We start from the raw sequence: 21,312 nt of genomic DNA on the forward strand, positions 1-21,312 counted from the left end.
CTATCCTCTATCTCCAGGAAGAACCCGTTCATCCGAGTCCTGGTTACGTGCTCTCTATGCACCACCTTTAGCTGTGTTAGACTCAGTCCTGCACATGAGGAGGTGGAGTTTACCCTGTACAGAGCTTCGATCCAGAGTCCTATCCTATCTCCATGTCCAGTTCCTCCCCCATCTTTCTTGTGTCTTGTCCAGTGGGCCTTAACCTCTTCTAACAATTGTCCGTATATATCGCCACATTTACCGTCCCCTAGCAAGTCCGGCACTTGTAACCTGTCCACTATGGTGAGTTTGGGTATTTGGAGGAATGTCGTGGTTTCCTTGTGGAGGAAGTGCTACAGTTGAATGTACTGGAGCTCATTCCCTTTTCAGTTTATTTACCCTGGTGAAGAAGGATTTGGGGATGAAGATTGGGAGTGATTGAATTAAGAGGAACCTTGGCAGCACGTTAATTTTTATCGTCTGCACTCTTCCCACCAGGGAAAGTGGATTTGAATTTGATTTATTGTCACGTGTACCGAGGTACAGTGAAAGGTATTGTTCTGTGTACAGTCCAGACAATTGTTCCACATATATAGACACAGGCATCAGGTGAGCACACGGAGTGAAGTGCTACTCAGTAGAGCAGATGTGTGGAGAGATCAGTTCAGTCCATAAGACGGTCATTCAGCAGTCCGGTAACAGTGGGGAAGAAGCTGTTTTTGAATCTGTTAACGCATGTTCTCAGACTTTTATATCTCCTATCCGATGGAAGAAGTTGGATGAGAGAATAACCGGGTGGGAGGGTATTTGATTATGCTCCCCGCTTTCCCAAAGCAGCGAGGTGGATAGGGTGGAGTAGGGTGTGGGTGTGTGTGGGGGGGGAAAGAGGTTGGACCATACATGGCTTCCCGAAGTCAATGACCAGCTCCTTATTTTTGCTGACATTGAGGGAGAGATTGTTGTCGATACACCGTGCCACTAGGTTCTCTCCCTCCCTCCTGTATTCTGACTCATTCTGTATCGAGGGCGTCACGGTAGCTCAGTGGTTAGCACTGTTGCTTCACAGCTCCAGGGTCCCAGGTTTGATTCCCGGCTTGGGTCACTGTCTGTGCGGAGTCTGCACGTTCTCCCCGTGTCTGCGTGGGCTTCCTCCGGGTGCTCCGGTTTCCTCCCACAGTCCAAAGATGTGCAGGTTAGGTGGTTTGGCCAAGATCAATTGTCCTTAGTGTCCAAAAAAAGGTTATGTGGGGTTACTGGAATAGGGTGGAGGTGTGGGCTCGAGTAGGGTGTTCTTTCCAAGGGTCGGTGCAGACTCGATGGGCCGAATGGCGTCCTTTTGCACTGTAAATTCTATGATTCATCGTTATTTGTGATCCGACCCGCTACGGTCGTGTCATCAGCAAACTTGTAGATGGAGTTGCAGCCACATTTTGCCACACAGCCCCCTACTATACTTCCTATGCACACACGTCTAAGTAGGCAGCCTTGTGATATTGAGGACGACCGTGGAGGTGGGTGTTTTTGTTGTTTATCCTTACTGATTGTGGTCTTTTGGTCAGGAAGTCGAGAATTTGGTTGCAGAGAGAGGAGCCAAGTCCTAGGTTTGGTGTTTTGATACGAGCTTGGCTGGGATTATGGTGTTGAAGGCGCAGCTGTAATCAATGAACGGGAGTCTGACGTAGGAGTCCTTGTTGTTGGGATGCTCCAGAGAGGAGTGTAGGGCCAGAGAAATGCCGTCCACTGTGGACCAGTTGTGGCGGTACGCGATTGCAGTGGATCAAGACACTCTGGGGAGTATGGAATTGATGTATCATGACCAACCTCTCGAAGCACTTCAGAATGATAAATGGCAAGGCCACTGGATGGTAGTCATTGAGGCAAGGTTTCTGGTTCTTCTTTGGCACTGGTATGATGGTGGTCTTATTGAAGGAGGTGGAAACCTCGGAACGGAGTAGGGAGAGGTTGAGATGTCCGCGAACTTCCCTGCCAGTTGGTTGTGCAGGATCTGAGTGCACGACCAGGAACTCCGTCAGGACATGTCACTTTCCGAAGTATAGTTGTGTTGAGACTGCTGGGGCAGTTGACAACAGTTTGATGGTTTCCTGCTCAAACGGAGCATAGAATGCATTGAGGAGGGGCTCGCTCCTGCCTGTGATTCTACTTGGTTTTGCTTTGTAGCCCGTTATGTTGTTTAAGCTTCGCCACAATCAATGAGTCCATGTCGTTAGCCTGTGACTTCGCTTAACCTGGTATTGTTTCTTGGCACCCCTGATGGCTTTTCGGAAGTCGTACCTGATCATCTTGTATAGGTCAGGATCGCCTGTCTTGAATGCCCCAGGCCTTCAGTAGGGAATGAATCTCCCAATTAAACCATGAACCATGATGGTAGGAATAGGTGTGTCCAAGGCTGCTGGGGTGTTGACAACGGTTTGATGGTTTCCTGCTCGAACCGAGGATAGAATGCATTGTTCATCGGGGAGAGGTGCGCTGCTGCCAGAGATTCTACTCAGTTTTGCTTTGTAGCCCGTTATGTTGTTTAAGCCTCACCACAACTTACGAGAGTCAGTGTCATTAATCTGTGCTCTAGCTTAGTATGATAATTGTATCTTGGCATCGAAGAGCAAATCCAATCTCCATAAGTCCCTCTTCACCTCCTCCACCAGGCTGGACAGGTGCCACTTATAGAGCGTGGACAATGGGCACCTGCCTCGTAGCTCTGTGCAGCCGGAAATATTCAGAGCCATGGGAGCGCTGAACAGTAGTTTCACCCACGAGGTGAACACTGTCCAAATCCAAACCGTTCAAGCACCTCCATTCTACTCAATCAAAGGCTTTCTCAACGTCCATATAGATGATTATTCTAGTGTGCCCTCTCCAGGTGGGGTCATAATCACATCCAGTGGGCATTTGATATTCACCACTAGTTGTCTGCCCTTGACAAACCCGGTCTGATCTTCCGCACTTACTTCTGGCAAACAGCTCTCCAGTCACCTCGCCAGAATTTTAGCGTCAGTGTTCAGCAGCAAGATGGGTCTCTATGACCCGCTGTCCATTGGTCTGTGTCTTTTTTGGGCATCAGTGACATCGAGCTCTATGCCAGCATAGGCGGTAGGACCCCGCTTGACAGCGAGTCAATGAACGTCTCCCGCAGGTGCTGGGCCAGTGCTTCCGCAAACTTCCACCATCCAGACCTGGTACCTTCCCCGACTGCATGGAATTATTACATTCCATGATCGCTTCCAGTCCATCTCCTTTCCTCCCCCACCACTGGTATGTTCAGCCTGTCGAGGAACTGCTTCATATTCAAGTCTCTTGGAGGTGTACAGTCCCTGGTAAAAGGTTGCGAAGACTCCGTTGATCTTGTCTGGAGCTGTGACCATCCTACAGTTCACGTGCCTTACCTATGCTATCTCTATGAGGCAGCCTGCTTCCTCAGCTGATGTGCCAATAGGCGGCTGGCCTCATCTCCATGCTCACAACAGGTCTCCCGTATCTGGTGGAGCTGGTTGACTGCTTTGCGCGTAAGAACAGGTCAAATTCCATTTGTAGCTTTTTCTTCTCCGCCAGCAGTTCCACGTTCGGGCCCTGGATACCACCAATCCACTTCCAACATGGATCGATCATTTGCTGCCTAGCTGTCCTTTCCTTTCTGTCTCCAAGAGCCCTATACGCTATTATTTCCCCCCTGATTGCCACCTTCCTTGCCTCCCAGAACGTGGAGGGGGAGACCTCCCGGTTTTCGTTGCAGATACATACCCGTCGATGGCTTGTAACATTTTTTCGCAAAACGTCTTGTTGTTGAGGGGGGACAGTGTCCAGCCTCCTTGGGGGGCGGGGGAGGGGGCAGGGCCTGGCCAGTTTCCCACCTCACATCCATATAGCGTGGAGCGTGATCTTAGATTATGATGGCGAGGTATTCCGCCCCACCGCCCCGGAAGCACCAACTTCCCCAGAATGAAAAAGTCTCGGCGGGAATAGGCTTTGTGTACATGAGAGAAGAATGTGAATGCCTTCTCCTTCAGGTGGTTGAACCTCCACAGGTCCACCTCCCACGTCTGCTCCATGAAGGGGGTTATTTCTTTCCATCCCTGATTTGGTTCCCATTCTAGGGCTGGGTTTGACTGTATTTGGGTCCTACACACAGTTGAAGTCTCCCCCCATGATGAGTTGGTAGGAGTCAAGGTCGGGGATTTCAGCCATTGTTTTTTTTAAAAAACAAATTCTGCGTTATATGGGGTGTATATATTTACAAGGACCACCTTTTCTAATTCTCCTTTTCTAATTCTGTTAACCATCAGGTATTGTCCCACTGGGTGCATCACCGTGTTTGTCGCTGTATATGCTACTCTTTTGTTAAGCAGTATGGACACCCACTTGCAAGTCTGTCGCACCCAGCTTTTCCTTACCCTCAGTCAGTCCTTCTCTCTTAAATGTGTCCCCTGCAGAAAGACTACTTCCATCTGACCATCAGGCTTTTAAGATGGGCGAAGAAATTGGACCTTTTCACTGGTCCATTAAGTCCCCTCACTTTCCAGGCCACTATTCTGATTGGGATGGGGAGGGGTTCTGAACCATTCCCCCCCTCCCCTCCTGTGGGGGTCACCCATACGTAACTTGTGGACTTGTCCCTGCACGCCGGGGTTTCCCTTTGTTTATGGGCCACCAAAGATGGCCATCACCTTCTTCCTCTTTCCAGCCATCTCCATGTGCGACCTGTTGTAACCATCAGTATGGGACTTATTGTACTAGAGTAGCCCAGATTATGTGCTCAAGCTCCAGTATAGGACTTAAACTCCCAACTATGCTAAATTTCTACCAGTTAAAACAATTTGACAGTATGGAAACAGACTCTTCGGCCCATCGTGTCCACTTCGGCCATCAAGTACCTGACTATTCCAAATTGCATCTCATCCGGTGATCAGTACAAAAGTTGATTCTTTACTTCAGTAGTAGAACAATGTGGTAATTTATTTTTAAATTAATTTTATCTCAACCTACTAGAGCAGGAGGAGGTTTGTGAATGGTTGCTATGATGTTTGTGAAGAGGATTATGCATGTAGGAAAGAGTTTTCTACTGCAATGAAACGTGGTTTTGTTTTCACATGAATTTTAAATTCTTTAAAATGATTTTTTTTCTTGGAATGTGGGTGTGGTGAGCAAGGCCAGCCTAATTTCTCTCGCAAATGTGTTGGTGAGATACCTTCTGGAAGCACTGCTGTCCCAGTTGTGAATGTGCTGTTAGGTGAGGAGAACCAGGCTTTTGAGCCAGAGATTGAGAAATGTAAAAGCAAAATGCTGCAGATGTTGGAAATCTGTAATTAAAACCAAAATGCTGGAAATACTCAGCAGGTCAGGTAACATCTGTGCAGAGAAATGGAGTTAACGTTTCAAGTCATAAGAGGTTTACAGCTCGGGCAACTTGTCCATGTCACCCAGTGTCTATCACTAAGCTAGTCTCAATTGCCTGCATTTGGCCCATATCCCTCTATACCCATCTTACCTATATAAATGCCTAAATGCTTTTTAAAACACAAAATTGTACCCGCCTCTGGCAGCTCGTTCCAGACACTCACCACCCTGTGAAAAAATTGCCTCTCTGGACCCTTTTGTATCTCTCCCCCCTTACCTTAAATCTATGCCCTCTCATTGTAGGCCCCTCCTACCTTTGGGAGAAGATATTTACTATCTACCTTATCTATGCCCTTCATTCTTTTATAGGCCTCTATAAGATCACCCCTGAGCCTCCTACGCTCCAAGGAAAAAGTCCCAGACTATCCAGCCTCTCCTTATAACTCAAACCATCAAGTCCCGGGAGCATCCCAGTAAATCTTTTCTGTACTCTTTCTAGTTTAACAATATCCTTTCTATAATAGGATGACCAGAACTGTACACCGTATTCCAAGTGTGGCCGTACTAATGTCTTGTACAATGTCAGCAAGACTTCCCAACTTCTGTATTCAATGTTCTGACCAATGAAACCAAGCATGCAAAATGCCTTCTTCACCACCCTGTCCACCTGAGGCGACTCCACCTTCAAGGATCTATGAACCTGTACTCTTAGATCTCTTTGTTCTATAACTCTCCCTTACTCCCTACCATTAACTGGGTAGTAGGTCCTGCCTGATTTGATCTACCAAAATGCATCTTCTCACATTTATCTAAATTAAACTCCATCTGCCATTCATCGGCCCAATTGATCAAGATCCTGTTACAATCACAGATAACCTTCTTCACTCTCCACTATGCTGCCACCGATCTTTGTGTCATCTGAAAATGTACTAACCATGCCTCCTAAATTCTCATCCAAATCATTAAAATAAACAAATAACAGTGGATCCAGCACTGATCCCTGCGGCACACCGCTGGTCACAGGCCTCCAGTTTGAAAAATAACCCTCCAAAATCACTTCTGTCGTCAAACCAATCTTGTATCCAATTGGCTACCTTACCCTGGAACCCGTGAGATTTAACGTTACGCAACAATCTACCATGCGGTACCTTGTCAAAGACTTTGCTAAAGTCCATGTAGACAACATCAACTGTACTGCCCTCATCTACCTTCTTGGTAACCCCTTCAAAAAACTGAATCAAATTCGTGAGACATGATTTTCCACTCACAAAGCCACGCTGACTGTCCCTAATCAGTTCTTGCCTCTCTAAATTCCTGTAGATCCAGTCTCTTAGAATACCTTCGAACAACTTACCCACCACAGACGTTAAGCTCACCAGTCTGTAGTTCCCAGGCTTTTCCCTGCAGCCCTTCTTAAACAAAGGCACAACATTTGCTCCCCTCTAATCTTCAGGCATCTCATCTGTGGCTGTCGACGTTCCAATATCTCTGCTAAGGGACCCACAATTCCCTCCGTCGCCTCCCACAAGGTCCTGGAATACACTTCGTCAGGTCCCGGGGATTTATCTATCTTGATGCGCTTTAAGACTTCCAGCACCTCCTTCTCTGTAATATGTACACTTCCAAAACATAACTATTTATTTCCCCAAGTTCTCTAACATCCATGCCTTTCTCAACAGTAAATACTGATGAGAAATATTCATTTAGGATCTCACCTATTTCTTGTAGATGACCTTGTAGATCCTTAAGATGCCCTACTCTCTCCCTAATCACTATTTTGCCCTTTATGAATTTGTAGTAGTTCGTTGGATTCTCCTTTGCCTTATCTGCTAAAGCAACCTCATGACACCTTTTTGCCCACCTGATTTCTCTCTTAACTATTCCGACAACCTCTATACTCAAGGGATCCACTTGAACCAAGCTGCTTATGCATGTCATACGTCTCCTCCTTTTTGACTAGTGCCTCATCCATGGCTCACTACTTCTGCCAGCCTTGCCCTTCACTCGAAAAGGAATGTGCTTACCCTGAACTTTGGTTAATACACTTTTGAAAGCCCCCCACTTACCAGCCGTCCCTTTGCTGGCCAATAGAGTCCCCCAATCAACTTTTGATAGCTCCCGTATAATACCATCAAAATTGGCCTTGCCCCAATTTAGAATTTTAACTTTTGGGCCAGACCTATCATTCTCCAGAGTTATCTTTAAACAAATGGAATTATGGTCACGGTCTCAAAAGTGATCCCTCACTAGCATTTCTGTCACCTGCCCTTCCTTATTTCCCAAGAGGAGGTCATGTTTTGCCCCCTCTCTAGTCAGGTCATCCACATACTGAATGATAAATTCCTCCTGAATACACTCAGCAAATGTCTCCCCATCCAAGCCCCTGATGCTATGTCTGCCCCAGTCAATGTTGGGAAAGCTAAAGTCCCCAACCATTACCACCCTATTTTTCTTGCAACAACTGTAATCGCCTTACATATCTGCTCCTCAGTTTCCTGCTGACTATTTGGGGGCCTGTAGTGCAATCCTATCAAAGTAATCTCTCCCTTCTTATTTTTCAGTTCTACCTATATTGACTCAGTGGGCAAATCTTCGGATATATCTCCTCTCAGTACTGCTGTGATATTCTCCCTATTCAAAAACGCAACTCCCTTTCTCTCTTACCTCCTGTTCTATTGTCCCTCTAGCATGTGTACCCTGGAACAGTGAGCTGCCAGTACTGCCCCTCCCTCAGCCATGTTTCAGTAATAGCTATAATATCCCAGTCCCATGTATCCATCCATGCCCCAAGCTCATATGCCTTGTCCGTCAGGTCTCTTGCTTTGAAATAAATGCAATTTAATCTAGAATTCCCTTGCTCTCTACCCTGCTTTCTCAGGCCATCTGTCCGGTCATGTTTTGTACACTCTCCGTGTTTTATTTCTCTTAGCCTTACTGGATCCATTCACTGAGTTCTCCACAATCTCTGTACTCTGTACTGGAGACTTTTTTGATTTTGACTTTGGTTTCTCTGTCTTCCACTTTTCCCCTTACAGCCTTTTGTTTCTGTCCCCACTTTACTTCCCTCCGACTACCTGCATCGGTTCCCACCCCCTGCCACAGTATATTTCTCTCTGACTTCCAGCATAGGTTACCACCCCCGCCACATTAGTTTAAACCGTCCTCAACAGCACTAGCAAACACTCCCCCTAGGACATTGGTTCCAGTCTAGTCCTGCCCAGGTGCAGACTGTCTAGTTTGTACTGGTCCCACCTCCCCAGAACCTGTTCCAATGTCCCAGGAATTTGAATCCTTCCCTCTTGCACCATCTCTCAAGTCACGTATTCATCTTATCTATCCTGACATTCCTACTCTGACTAGCATGTGGCACTGGTAGCAATCATGAGATTACTATCTTTGAGGTCCTACTTTTTAGTTTAACTCCTAACTCCCTAAAGTCAGCTTGTAGGACCTCATCATGTTTTTTTAAACCTATATCATTGGTTCCTTTATGCACCATGACAGCTTGCTGTTCACCTTCCCCTTCACAATGTTTTGCAGCCGCTCCGAGACATCCTTGACCCTTGCAACATACCATCCTGGAGTCTTGTTTGCATTTGCAGAAATGCCTGTCTATCCCACTTACCATCGAGTCCCTTATCATCATTGTTTTCCCACTCTTTTTCCTGCCCTTCTGCGCAGCAGAGCCAACCATGATGTCATGAACCTGGCTGCTGCCACCTTCCCCTGGTGAGCCATCTTCCCCAACAGTTACAAAACAGTATATCTGTTTTGGAGGGAAATGACTGCAGGGGACCTCTGCACTGCCTTCGTACTCTTCCTAGGTCTGGTGGTCACCCATTTCCTATCTCCCTCAGTTAACTGCTGTGTGATCAACTCACTGAACGTGCTATCCATGACTTCCTCAGCATTGTGGATGCTCCAAAGTGAATCCATCCGCAGCTCCTGAACCATCGTGGTCGAACAGGAGTGCCGTTGGACACACTTATTGCACTAAGGAGCCAGGGACACCCATGAATTCCCACATTGCACAAGAGGAGCATGTCACAGGTCTGGGATCTCCTGCAATGACCTAACTCTTCAGTTAACTTACAACAACTACAATGTCAAAAGAAAGAAGAAAAGATAAAACTGCTTACCTGCTGGCTGTGACGTCATGGTTCGATTTCTTTCTATTTCTCATTTGCCCTCTCAAGTCTCCCTCATGTGTCCACCTCTCCACTCCTCCCGATGAGCACCTCTTTCCCCTCAGCAGCAAAATCCCATCAAATTCTCAATACCCTCACTCTGGCTGAAATCTCACTCCGGCTGACTGATCGTGTGCAAGCTCTCTGGTCGTGAGCTTGCTTAACCTACTGCCTTATGCACAGCTGAGGTGAGCAGGATGTGCCTTGGTCATTTTCAGTGCCAAGGCCAATACCAGGCTTTTTTATACTTTTCTTTGGCAGTTTCATATAACTGAGTGACTTTCCAAGTTAGTTCAGGGGACAGTTAAGAGTCAACCACATTGAGGTGAGTTAGGAGTTGCATGTAGGAATGGATGGTTAAAGACAGTCTTCCTTACCGTATCTCTGTTGTGCAATAGCACAAAATGATGAAATGCAATTATTAAGTGTGCAAGGTCATATGTTTGTTACCACTTTTACTTTCTGAAATAAGCCAATAATTTGACCAACATAATCCACGAGTTCCTGACTGTATACTATAAAATGTCATCAATCTTCAATTTTCTTCCTTGTGGAAAGAGCAAAGGTCACCTTATGCCTGTACCTTCCATCGTTAAAGTGCACTTCAAGTACACAGTAGCTATACGCGTGAAACCAGGGCTGGCACATAATGAACTGTTGGCTGTCATCGGTAAGAAGCTTCATGTTCCTGACAAAAGATTGGAGTTGAGGTACGAGTGAAACTTTTAAAGTATATTTAACACTGTCACAAAAATATTTAATTTTACATGTTTACTTTTCATAGAGTTTTTGCACAGATCAGATGAAGAATTATCATGGCTGGGAAATCTTTTTTTAAAAAAAAAATATTTTATTCCAAACATATTCAACATGATAACACCATTTTGACAGCCAGAGTATATAATTTGTACATTTTCTCTCTCTTCCGCACCCCCCACCCCACCCAAGTCAAACAGTTCCTCAAATATAGCCATGAACAGCATCCACAATACCTCACAGCCCTCCTCTGACCCCCTGAGAGAAAATTAGATTTTCTCCTAACTTGAGAAACTCGTACAGGCCTCCCAACCATGCCGCAATCCCAGCAGCGTGACCGACCTCCAATTCAAAAGTATCTGTCGCCAGGCAATCAGAGAGGAAAAGACCACAACATCGGCCCCTTCCCCTCCAGCAGCTCTGGCACCTCCAATACCCCAAAGATCACCACCACAGGCTCTGGCTTCACCTCAACCCTTATAATCCTCGATAAGTTCCCAAACACCGCATCCCAAAAGTTCTCCAACTCCTCACACCCCCAGAACATATTGGCATGGTTTGTCGGCCTCCTCTCTCACCCATTCACGACCCCCAGAAAAACTCACTCATCCAGGCCCAAGTCATAAGGATCCTGTGCGTGCATCACCTTAAATTGTATAAGACTCATCCTTGCGCAGGAGGAGGTTGAGTTCACTTGCCACATTATTTTGCACCAATGCCCCCAATCCCATCTCCCTTTCCAACTCCTCCTCCCATTTCCGCTTGATCTTTTTCACTAAGACCATGCCCTGCTCACTAGACCACCCATATATATCCCCAATCCTACCATCCCACCTCTCCCCCCGGGAGCAACATTTTCTTCAAAAGTGAATATTCCAGCACCTGAGAGAATGAAGGCAGCTCCTTGCCCTGCAGCTGCCAATATCTAAATTCACTCCCCCTCGGTAGCTCGAACCTCTCCCACAGCTCCTCTAGCCCAATAAAGTTCTCCTCCGCAAACATGTGCCTGACCCGTTCTAATCCTTCCTCCCTCCATCTTCTAAATATCCCATCCATCCCCCTCCCGGAGTAAACCTATGATATGCCCACAGTGGAGTCATCACTGCTATGTGACCCAGTTTAAAGTGCCTCCTCAGCTGGTTGCATATTTCGTCAGGGTGAACGGCAGCGGGGTTGTCACCAGAGCCCTCAGGCTCATATCCTTGCAAGAGTCCTCCTCTAACCTGACAAAATCTGACCCTCCCCCTCCCACCATCTCCACATTTTCCACCCAGTAGTAATGCAACAAATTTGGGAATGCTAGCCCCACCGTCCCGCCTCTGCCTTTGCAACAGAACCCTGTTCACCCTCTGCACCTTCCCTGCCCACGCAAATTCCGAGATTAACGCATCTACCTTCAGAAAAAGACCTTGGGGAGGAAAATTGGGAGGGACTGAAACACAAACGGGAATTTTGGCAGTATGTTCATCTTCGCCACCTGCATCCCGCCAACGTCAGTTACAGCGCATCCACCTTAACCTCCTCCACCAACCCCGTCAATACATCGTGGCCCACTCATGCATTACCTGAAACCCCAGATACCGGAACCTCTCCCTTGCTACATTAAATGGTAGTGCTCCCAGATTCGCTCCCTGCCCCATAGCATTCACATTCAATTTGTAGCGCGAAAAGTCCCCAAACCTCTCCAACAAGCCCATAATTCCGACCATGCTTTCTAACGGGTCTGTCATGAACAGAGACAGGTCATCAGCATACAACGACACCCGGTGATTCCTGCCCCACCACCTCAGCCCCCCGCCACTCAGCCGAGGCCTAAAGTTCATCGACAAGGGCTCAATCAGCAACACAAACAATAAGGGGGGGGGGGGGGGGGGGGGGGAAAACAGTGGACACCCCTGCCTCATACCATTGTGCAACCCAAAATACCCCGAGTTCCTCTCATTTGTTCGCACGCTTGCCATGGGGGACGCATGCCCATGTAACTTCTTTCTTTCCGCCAACAACTCCTTTGTGGGGTCCACAGCCCCGTACCAGCCTCCCCGAACAGGTGCTGGAATGTGGCGACTCGGGGCTTTTCACAGTAACTTCATTTGAAGCCTACTTGTGACGAGCAGCGTTTTTAGGGGCTGGTTTAGCACACTGGGCTAAATCGCTGGCTTTTAAAGCAGACCAAGGCAGGCCAGCAGCACGGTTCAATTCCCGTACCAGCCTTCCCGAACAGGCGCCGGAATGTGGCGTCTAGGGGCTTTTCACAGTAACTTAATTGAAGCCTACTTGTGACAATAAGTGATTTTCATTTCATTTTCAGAGTACCGCCTATCCCACCTCAACAATCTCGTCCAACAGTCGCCGATTCTCCTTCCTCCCCATCCTATCCTTATGGGCCTTGAAATAAATAATTCCCCCCTGGACCGCTGCCTTTAGGGCCTCCCAAAATGTGACTGCCGATACCTCCCCATTCTGATTGAGCACACCATAATTCCATTTTTAGAAGATATTTTATTGAGGTGAATTGAATTTTCTCGAGTCTGAGAAAACCGCCATGTCACTGACCCATACCCCGACATCAGGGGTTCCGAGTCCCTGCATCTGAGTAGTATCCGTCTCCGGGCCACCAGGATGGCAAAGGTCAGTGTCATAATATCCACTCATGTATATAATGAGATGCAGACAGGCAGCGATTGACACACAGGATGACCAATGAACACACAACACAGAACAACCAATCACCAGACAGGACACCACCACTATAAAGCCCACAGGGCATCAAGACTCTCCCTCTCTCAGGACCCAGCTACTGAGACAGTCAGAGTGCACAAGTTAGTGAGCACTATTACCATGCGGTAGCTAGTAAGTCTGGTCAAGCCAGTAAGAGGTCATCAGTTGGATTAGTAGAATGTCGACCCACAGCTGAACATGTAGAGCAGTCCATAGTTAAATAAAAGAGTGTTGGATCATCTCCTATGTCAGACGTTTGTTTCTAGCTTCCCTACATCCAGTTGCAGTCAACGTCGAACCAATCTGCCCAACACATCAGTCAGGACATCGGCCTCTCACCCCCTGGGTTCCCGGTTCTTCCGACACACCAAAAATGCCCACCTCTGAACTCGGCACCACACTCACCTTTAAAACCTCTGACATGACGTCTGCAAACCCCTGCCAGAAACCCCTCGACCTCGGACACACCTAAAACATATGGCCATGTTTAACCCACCATAATTTCAATCACTGCTGCCACCTTCCCACAGAACTCCTCGTCATACAAAAGCCCCGAATCCAACCTCCACCCTGGCCTCTGGACCTGACCCAAACAAAGTCTCACATCTAGATAGTGGGGGGTCGTGAGCCAAAATTACTATTCCCACAAATTCCGCACCTTCCACCCCCATCAGCACCGCCCAGCTCACCACAAAAAAGTCAATCCGGGAATAAACCCTACACACATGCCAGAAGAAGTACTCCGTCTCTCCCAGGTGCCCAAACCCCCACGGATCCACCATTCCCATCCTCTCCAAAAACCCTTCCAGTTCCTGCACCATTCTCAAGCTCCCCATCGACTTAGGGCTCAATTTATCCATCAATGCAAAATTAAAATTCCCTCCCCACGCCATAATCAGCTGGTGAGTCTCCAAATCCGAGATCACCCCTATTAGCCTCTTGGTGAATCCGGCATCGTCCCAATTATGTGCGTACAATTTCATCAACACCACCGGAGTCCCCACTAGCACCCCACTCACCATCACAAACTGGGTCCCTCACCTCCCTAACCCGCATAAACCCCATTTTCTTGTTCAACAGTATGGCAATCCTCCTCGATTTCAAGTCAAATTCAGAGTGGAACACTTAACCGACATACTCCTTCCTCAGCCTAATCTAATCTTTCACCCAGAAATGCGTCCCCTGCAGGAAAATCACCTGTTCTCAAATTCTTCAAGTGCGCGAACCCCCAGGACTGCTTAGCCAATGCATTTAACTCTCAAACATTCCATGCTGCACCAGCGTCCTGATAAATCCAATTTTGGTTTTCTTCCCAATCGCAATCCTGCTGTGCCTTGGCCCACCTCAATCTTTTCCTTGTCCTGGAACTTGTGCATACGGACAATCCCCCCCACTTGATGGCTCCCCTGCTCTTGGCCTCTGCCTCAGGAACCAATGGGCCCTATCCAGCTCTGGGCCCTATGTCCAGTACACCTTCATGTCCACCAACCTGGCTAGCATCCTTGCGACATAGCCCGTTGCACTTGTTCCCTTCACTCAACTCCTTAGCCAGGGCTCTCACTGTCTTCTGTCGAGTTTGGTACCCACTGACATATCCACCTGGGGGAGAATTAATCCCCTCCACTCAACTTCTCGGTGAAATTAATTCCCCAAAGTTCGGATACAAGGTGCCAAAACCAACGCCTTCAAGCAGGAGCCACCCTGTGTGCGACCACTCATTCCATGGCCGCCACCGGAAGTCACTGCTGGGAAATCTTATATTCAAAGTTGTCCTCGGTTACTTGGATCAGGTAAAACACAACTTAGATGCAACGTAAACTTTTTCTACCCTACTGTCAACTCTAATTTTCAATTGCACCAACATCACTCTAAACCACCTTGGTAATCTGAGGAGCCCTGTCAATTTACATTCAGAATGGGGTCTAGTTGTATTGTGGGTGCTACAGCTACATGAAATGGAGCTGAGCATGTCCAAACACATTTCAACTGAGCTATTATGGTTAGTGGAGAAAGATTGGAGAGGCAAGAGGACAATGTACTCACTTACTGCATCACCTCCTAAGCCAATTAATTTCACTTGCACCTAAACTTATTAAGTTAAACGTTCTCCACCACAAAGACATATCTACCCATTCAGAACTTACTTGGAAGAGGTCTAGAGTTGTTTGGATCCAAAGATGAATTGTCATGAGTTTCTATTTTCTTTCACAAATAATTTGAACTTGCCATTTGCAGGTAATTTTCTGTGGGCTGCTTCTATTTTACCACTGTTATTGCACAAAGTGTGGCAGGAGTACCTACTCATCTAAATGGAGTTGTTGATCATGCACGGTGTGGTGGTATGAATGTGAGCACTGCCATTGGTGCAAAGCATGGGTTTCCTATTGGCTCAGGCTGGTCATGTGCCTCTCGTCCGATTGGCTGGGACTAGTCATGTGACTGCTCACCAATTGGTCGAGAGGCAAGTAGACCCCGCCTCTGAGGTCGGCCTTACTCTGTAGTCGACCACCGGGCTAACAACTAGCTGATTAAAGCCACAGTTCGGATCCTAATCGTGTCTTGAATCCAATTGATGGTACATCACAAGGTTTAGTAAGAAGATCAGTGAACAGTGCAAAGAGTTTGTGATGAGGAGTTTCACTGGCATTTGAATTTTCACTTGCCTTTCTTTTAGATTCTTTTCAATTATCAATTTCTTTACCAACCTTACCTTGCATGTGGTTCTGTACTTTGAGAAGACAAATGAATTAAATGGGATTTTAGGGTGTATGGAGTAGAAATTCAAGATTTGGGTTTACTCTACACGGGTACGGAGTATGAAATAAATCTGAAATAACAAATTATTGGGAATGTCTAGCAAGTCAGGCAGCATGTGTGGAAAATATTAACATTTCAGGTCATGTGACCCTTCTCATTGTGAAAATATGCTTCACACTAACAAAGTAAATGTTAGAGTCTATGAATTTTCTCAAAATGGCCCATCACATTTCTACTGGATGATGATTAAAGACATGCACTGAAGACAAGATGGTGCTGCTATTGACTATGTAATGAAGATTGTAAAATACTAATCCATCACAGAAAATAAGTTTCATAAATGGAATGGTTTATTTTTATTCCAGATTAATTTTAGAAACTTACAAAACATAAGAATGTCAAAGTAAGTGATTCAAATGATTTTACTTGCTCATATTTAGTACCCATAGTTTTCATTTCTTCATAATGCATTTACATTTCTGTCCAGTGAAGCCAAATCATTTTTGAAAGGCATTTTCACTTTTATTTATTAGATATTTGTGATTCTGCATGAAAAACTACAAAAATTCGTTAAAAGGCATCTTTGTCATTTTGACAATGATTGTGCTCCTACCTCTATTGTTCACGAAGCACTGGTTTGGCTTTTGCAGCAACCTGGTGATTTAGAGCGAACACTCCCACCAGCTATTGAGATTTTTAAATGCTGTTCATAAATTAAACATGCCAGTCATTTGCATGTCATTCTCCCATACCACTGAGCCCCAGTCTTTACTTGTTGTTCACCTCTTGACCCTAATATTTCTAATACCATTAGAAAATTTTACCCTTTGACATGAAAATTACCAACATCTGTAGAAGTCTAAGAGCATGAAAATAGCTTTGGGATTAGGTTCTCTTTATAACAATATCTTCGATTCAGGGGAAGAGACATACAATAGTGATTTAAGCATATCTGAAGTGCTGGAAATTGGGGGACATAAGATCACAAATGTGCAATCTGTCTGCTCAAAGCAGTCCAAAGTAAATCCCAAAAAATTGCTTACCATCTCCAATGATTCTTTCTTTCAGTTACAAGTCACGGGAGAGTGGTGAGCTCACTTCCATTACTAATGAAACCAAGATGAAAAACGTGTGGACCGAGGTGGGAAATCAACGTTTGACCATTTGGTGCAAGTTTCTGGAGGTAAGTTGTGTTTATTCATGTGGTAAATTTTCAGACTTCTAATATTTACTGATGTTATTTTTCTTATGCCTAGAGATATTTAAATATGAGATTTTTAAATTAATTAATCTTCCCACAACAGGTAGTAGCACTGTTTGATTATGAGGCCTCTGCCCCTGCTGATCTAGGCTTTCATGAAGGAGATCTCATCCACGTCTTAGCACAAGGTGAGAACCATAAGGAGTCACTCCAAATTACTCGAGGTTCTGAAGTATTAAATATTTAGCACTACCTTTTTCTTGCGGATCCCTGCAACACAATTTTTTGGCTAGCCATTTTGTTAGTTGTTTGTAGAAAGTAGCATCTGATAAAATACCTTAAGTACCACTTTTGTATATTTGCATCGACTCTTCAACGCCACAAAAGCTATATTTTTCTGCTTATGCTGGAAAAAAAGAAAAGTTAAAACCAGTCAACTATTACTTTCAGAAAAAATAATCAATACATAGAAACACAAATAAGCTGCAACACAGAAACAGATTATTTAGTATATATTACCATTTATTGCCAGAAACCGGAGCACCCGGAGGAAACCCACGCAGACACAGGGAGAATGCGCAGACCATGCACAGGCAGTGACCCATGCCAGGAATCGAACCTGGGACCCTGGCGCTGTGAAGCAACAGTGCTAACCACTGTGCTACTGTGCGCCGCTGCAACACCTCATGCAATGTTTAAATTAATTTGCCAATTAGATTACATTCCACAAGTTTGGGTTCAGAAACAATTTCTCAATTACAAGATGACAAAGTCTAAATTGTGAACAGTGAAGTGCATGAAAGAAATTCCACTGCTTTCTGTTCTGTTATATTTAATTGTGTATCTATGGCCTCAGATGGTCTTAACATCTAAACCACTAGAAGCTGTCTATGTCTATCCTTTTATAATTTTAAATACCCATGTCATTTTAATGAAAGGATGTGATTTTGCATGCTTTTCATATGTTTCTTGTTCGTACTAGGCAGCAATCTAGTAAAATCTAGCTGCAACCTCCAAATATCCCTTCTATACTGCAAAAAGACTTACATTACCACTGACATCTCAAAGTGCTTTGCAGCCAACGAGGTACTTCTTGAAGTGGAGTCACTGCTGTAATGTAGGAAATGCGGCAACAAATTTGCATTCTGCAAGCTCCCACAATTAGCAATTTGATAACCATTATTTTTATTGATGTTGAATGAGTGATAAATATTGGCCAGGTAACTGAGGCTAACTTCCCTGCTCTTCTTCAAAATAGTGCCAGATTTTATACATCAGCAGGCAGATGGACCTAGGTTTAATGTCTTATCTAAAAGGTGGCAGCTCAGTGTAATGGTCCTTCAGTACTGCACTGGATTTTCATGCTCAAGTGGGATTATACCAAGAACCTTTGAATTCAGAGACAAGCGTGCTACCTACTGAGCCACAGTTGACAATGCACACAGAGGTCTCAATATTTTATTAAAAAATTATGACCTACATTTCTTGCATAAACTTAGCTACTTTTCAAATATAACATTAACTAAAGTTGCTGTCTCGAATGCCAAAATCCCTCTGTTATTTCAGAGCACAATCACTGCTGAATTGAAAACTTAAATTCCACCCGTCATCTTTATTCTTTGCAGGTTTGGGTTTGGTCTTGGGCAAGTGCCACGCATACATCTGCCAGTTTCAACAATACACCATCCCTCCAGGTTCACATCAAAATTATTGATGTGCACAGTAATCAAAAGTGGTCCCAGAACTGAATCCTATGGAACATGAATATCCACGCTGGGAAAACTGCCCTAAACTCCTCCTCTCTCCCTCTTCCAAACAACTTTACTATTCTCCCTCATGATCCCAAGATGTATCCTGTCAGGCCATAGCATGTCATCTTCATTGAGCTTAAGTTATCTAAAATGTCCATCATAATAGTACTCCTTCAGGGGCAACACAGTGGCTAGCATTGCTGCCTCACGCCGCTGAGGTCCCAGGTTCGATCCCAGCTCTGGGTCGCTGTCCACGTGGAGTTTGCACATTCTCCCCGTGTTTGCTTGGGTTTTGCCCCCACAACCCAAAGATGTGCAGGATAGGTGGATTGGCCACGCTAAATTGCCCCTTAATTGGAAAAACTGAATTGGGTACTCTAAATTTATTTTTAAAAATAATAATAGTACTCCCAACATTTGGCCACTTCTGAATGAATCTCTTCAGATATTCTTTTTGGTAAAGGCAAAATATTTCTTAAATACCACTGTCGTTTATTGTTTTTTTCAAATGGACAATTTTCTCCTATTAAGGGTCCTCACTTGTTTTTAATTTTATTTACTGATATTCCTTTAAAAATATTTACCCATACATCTTAGCTTTCCTTATCCTGATCTATTTATGCATGAATGGTGGCATTTTTGAAAAGGAACATGGGCAGCACGGTAGCACAGTGGTTAGCACAGTTGCTTTACAGTTCCAGGATCCCAGGTGCGATTCGCGGCTTGGGTCACTGTGTGGAGTTTGCATGTTCTCCCAATGTCTGCGTGTGTTTCCTCCAGGTGCTCCGGTTTCCTCCCACACTCCAAAGATGTGCAGGTTAGGTGGATTGGTCATGCTAAATTGCCCAGTGTCCAAAAATTGGTTTGGTAGGGTTACTGGGATACAGGGAAAAGGTGGAGGTGTGGGCTTGGGTAGGGTGCTCTTTCTAAGGGCTGGTGCAGACTCAATGGGCCGAATGCCCTCCTTCTGCACTTTAAATTCTATGGTTCTATGGACAATGGTTAATGTATCCATACCTACTTTGTGAAAGTTAGCAAAAATAGGAGAAATTAATTATGAATCTATGAAGTAAATTCAATCATTGTAGTCACAAATCTACTTTTCTTCGAAGTCATTAAATTTGGAAATCTCTCTAGTATCTTATCTCAGATGTGTTGTTTAAACATACTTTCACTACTTTGCTTTCTTTTGCAGTGAACAATAATTGGCTGGAAGGACAATGCAAAGGAAATACTGGTATCTTCCCAGCAACGTTTGTCAAAGAATTAAACATGGTTGAAATTATGAATTCAGGAATGTAAAGCTCATGCAAGTGTGCGCAGATTTTGATGTGGTCTCTTTCTCCTAGGGTTATACTTGAATGATTATCCACAGAAAAGGTGTTTTAGTGATTTTAACTTTTAAAGTTGATTAATCCAAACGTTCTTGAACTTAGGTTTGTGACTGCTGAATTTCCATTGCATACTGTGTTGCAAGGCAATGTAATTTGCACCACTCAAATGTACTGTATGAAGTCAGAGCATATTGTACAACTACAATGTGATCTTCTTGGACATCCAACCAACATCTTGGCTTTTCCAAAAATGTTTGTTTTGAATGCCCTTTGGTTTCTTCCTCTGAAGTTATGACTGCAACTAAGTCAAATTGTTTGGCTGCTCCACTGAATCTGTTCTCAGATTACCAAAAACAAAATATAACTTTTACTTTGGAGGAATGAGTGGATTCCAATACATATTACTTCTGCAGTAACAAGGACAGAAAATAAATCTATAATGGATCAGATTGTTTTTCCTCTCATTCGTCAGTTGTTGATTAGTAAGTGATTGATTAGTGAATATTTTTCTCACTGCAAAAGCAAAATGAAACAGGTTTACAGCATCCAACATCGCCTACCTGAGCTCGTCAATGACTGGGGTTACAGTGGTCATCTTCTTTGTTTCAACCTAAGTGACTGAAATTTATTTGGACAATCTTATAATTCCATTTTAAAAAAAATCTTAGCAAGAGGTTAAAGCATAGAAAGTAAGCTATAGATCCTTGTATGAGATGGTGTTCGCAAAATGTTGAAGTCCAGGATATCCAAATTTATTGGCAGCAAGTTTCTTCGACACTGGATTAAATAAAAATTGGGAGGCTAAAAAAACTTTTGAAAGGGCTTGTTTCAGAGGCAGCAACAGGTTTTTTCACCAACAATCTTAGCTAATGTCTTCCCTTTATGTGTGGTTATAGGGGCAATGCCTTTTTTCCCCCCCAAAAGCCATGTCTATAAAACGCACAACCAAATTGTTGCACATACGTTTCTCAACTTTATCTGAACTTCATCCGTCTCCCTATCAACTGTCTTGAAGTTGAACCACTGTTCACAGTCATGGTGTCAGATTTGGCCCTGGGGCAAGCCTACAACCTCATCTTCACACCAAAATTGTCTGTTTACACCTCCCTAACATTACTTGCCTCAACTCGTCTGCTGCTGAAATTCCCATCTGTGCCTTTGTTATCCGTAGAATCGACAACTCCAACACAGTCCTGAACAGACTCCCATCTTCCACCCTGAGAGTTTTGTTATTCCAAACTCTACTGCCTGTGTCCTAACTTGCATCAAGTCCCATCAAC

General features: G+C 44.8%; 1 protein-coding gene across 1 annotated transcript in view; it reads left to right on the top strand.

The window, feature by feature from the left end:
- The window catches only part of ncf2 (neutrophil cytosolic factor 2), a 64,584-nt gene extending 44,103 nt beyond the window's left edge, over positions 1–20,481 (top strand). Inside the window, exons 12-15 of the mRNA XM_038794604.1 lie at positions 10,074–10,225; positions 16,815–16,929; positions 17,051–17,135; positions 19,894–20,481. Of these exons, the coding sequence (XP_038650532.1) occupies positions 10,074–10,225; positions 16,815–16,929; positions 17,051–17,135; positions 19,894–20,000 (459 nt within the window). The 3' untranslated portion in view covers positions 20,001–20,481. The remainder of the gene's footprint in view (positions 1–10,073; positions 10,226–16,814; positions 16,930–17,050; positions 17,136–19,893) is intronic.
- The last annotated feature ends 831 nt before the right edge of the window (positions 20,482–21,312 follow it).

This window comes from Scyliorhinus canicula, chromosome 4, assembly GCF_902713615.1.
Source record: "Scyliorhinus canicula chromosome 4, sScyCan1.1, whole genome shotgun sequence".
Taxonomy (NCBI): Eukaryota; Metazoa; Chordata; class Chondrichthyes; order Carcharhiniformes; family Scyliorhinidae; genus Scyliorhinus; species Scyliorhinus canicula.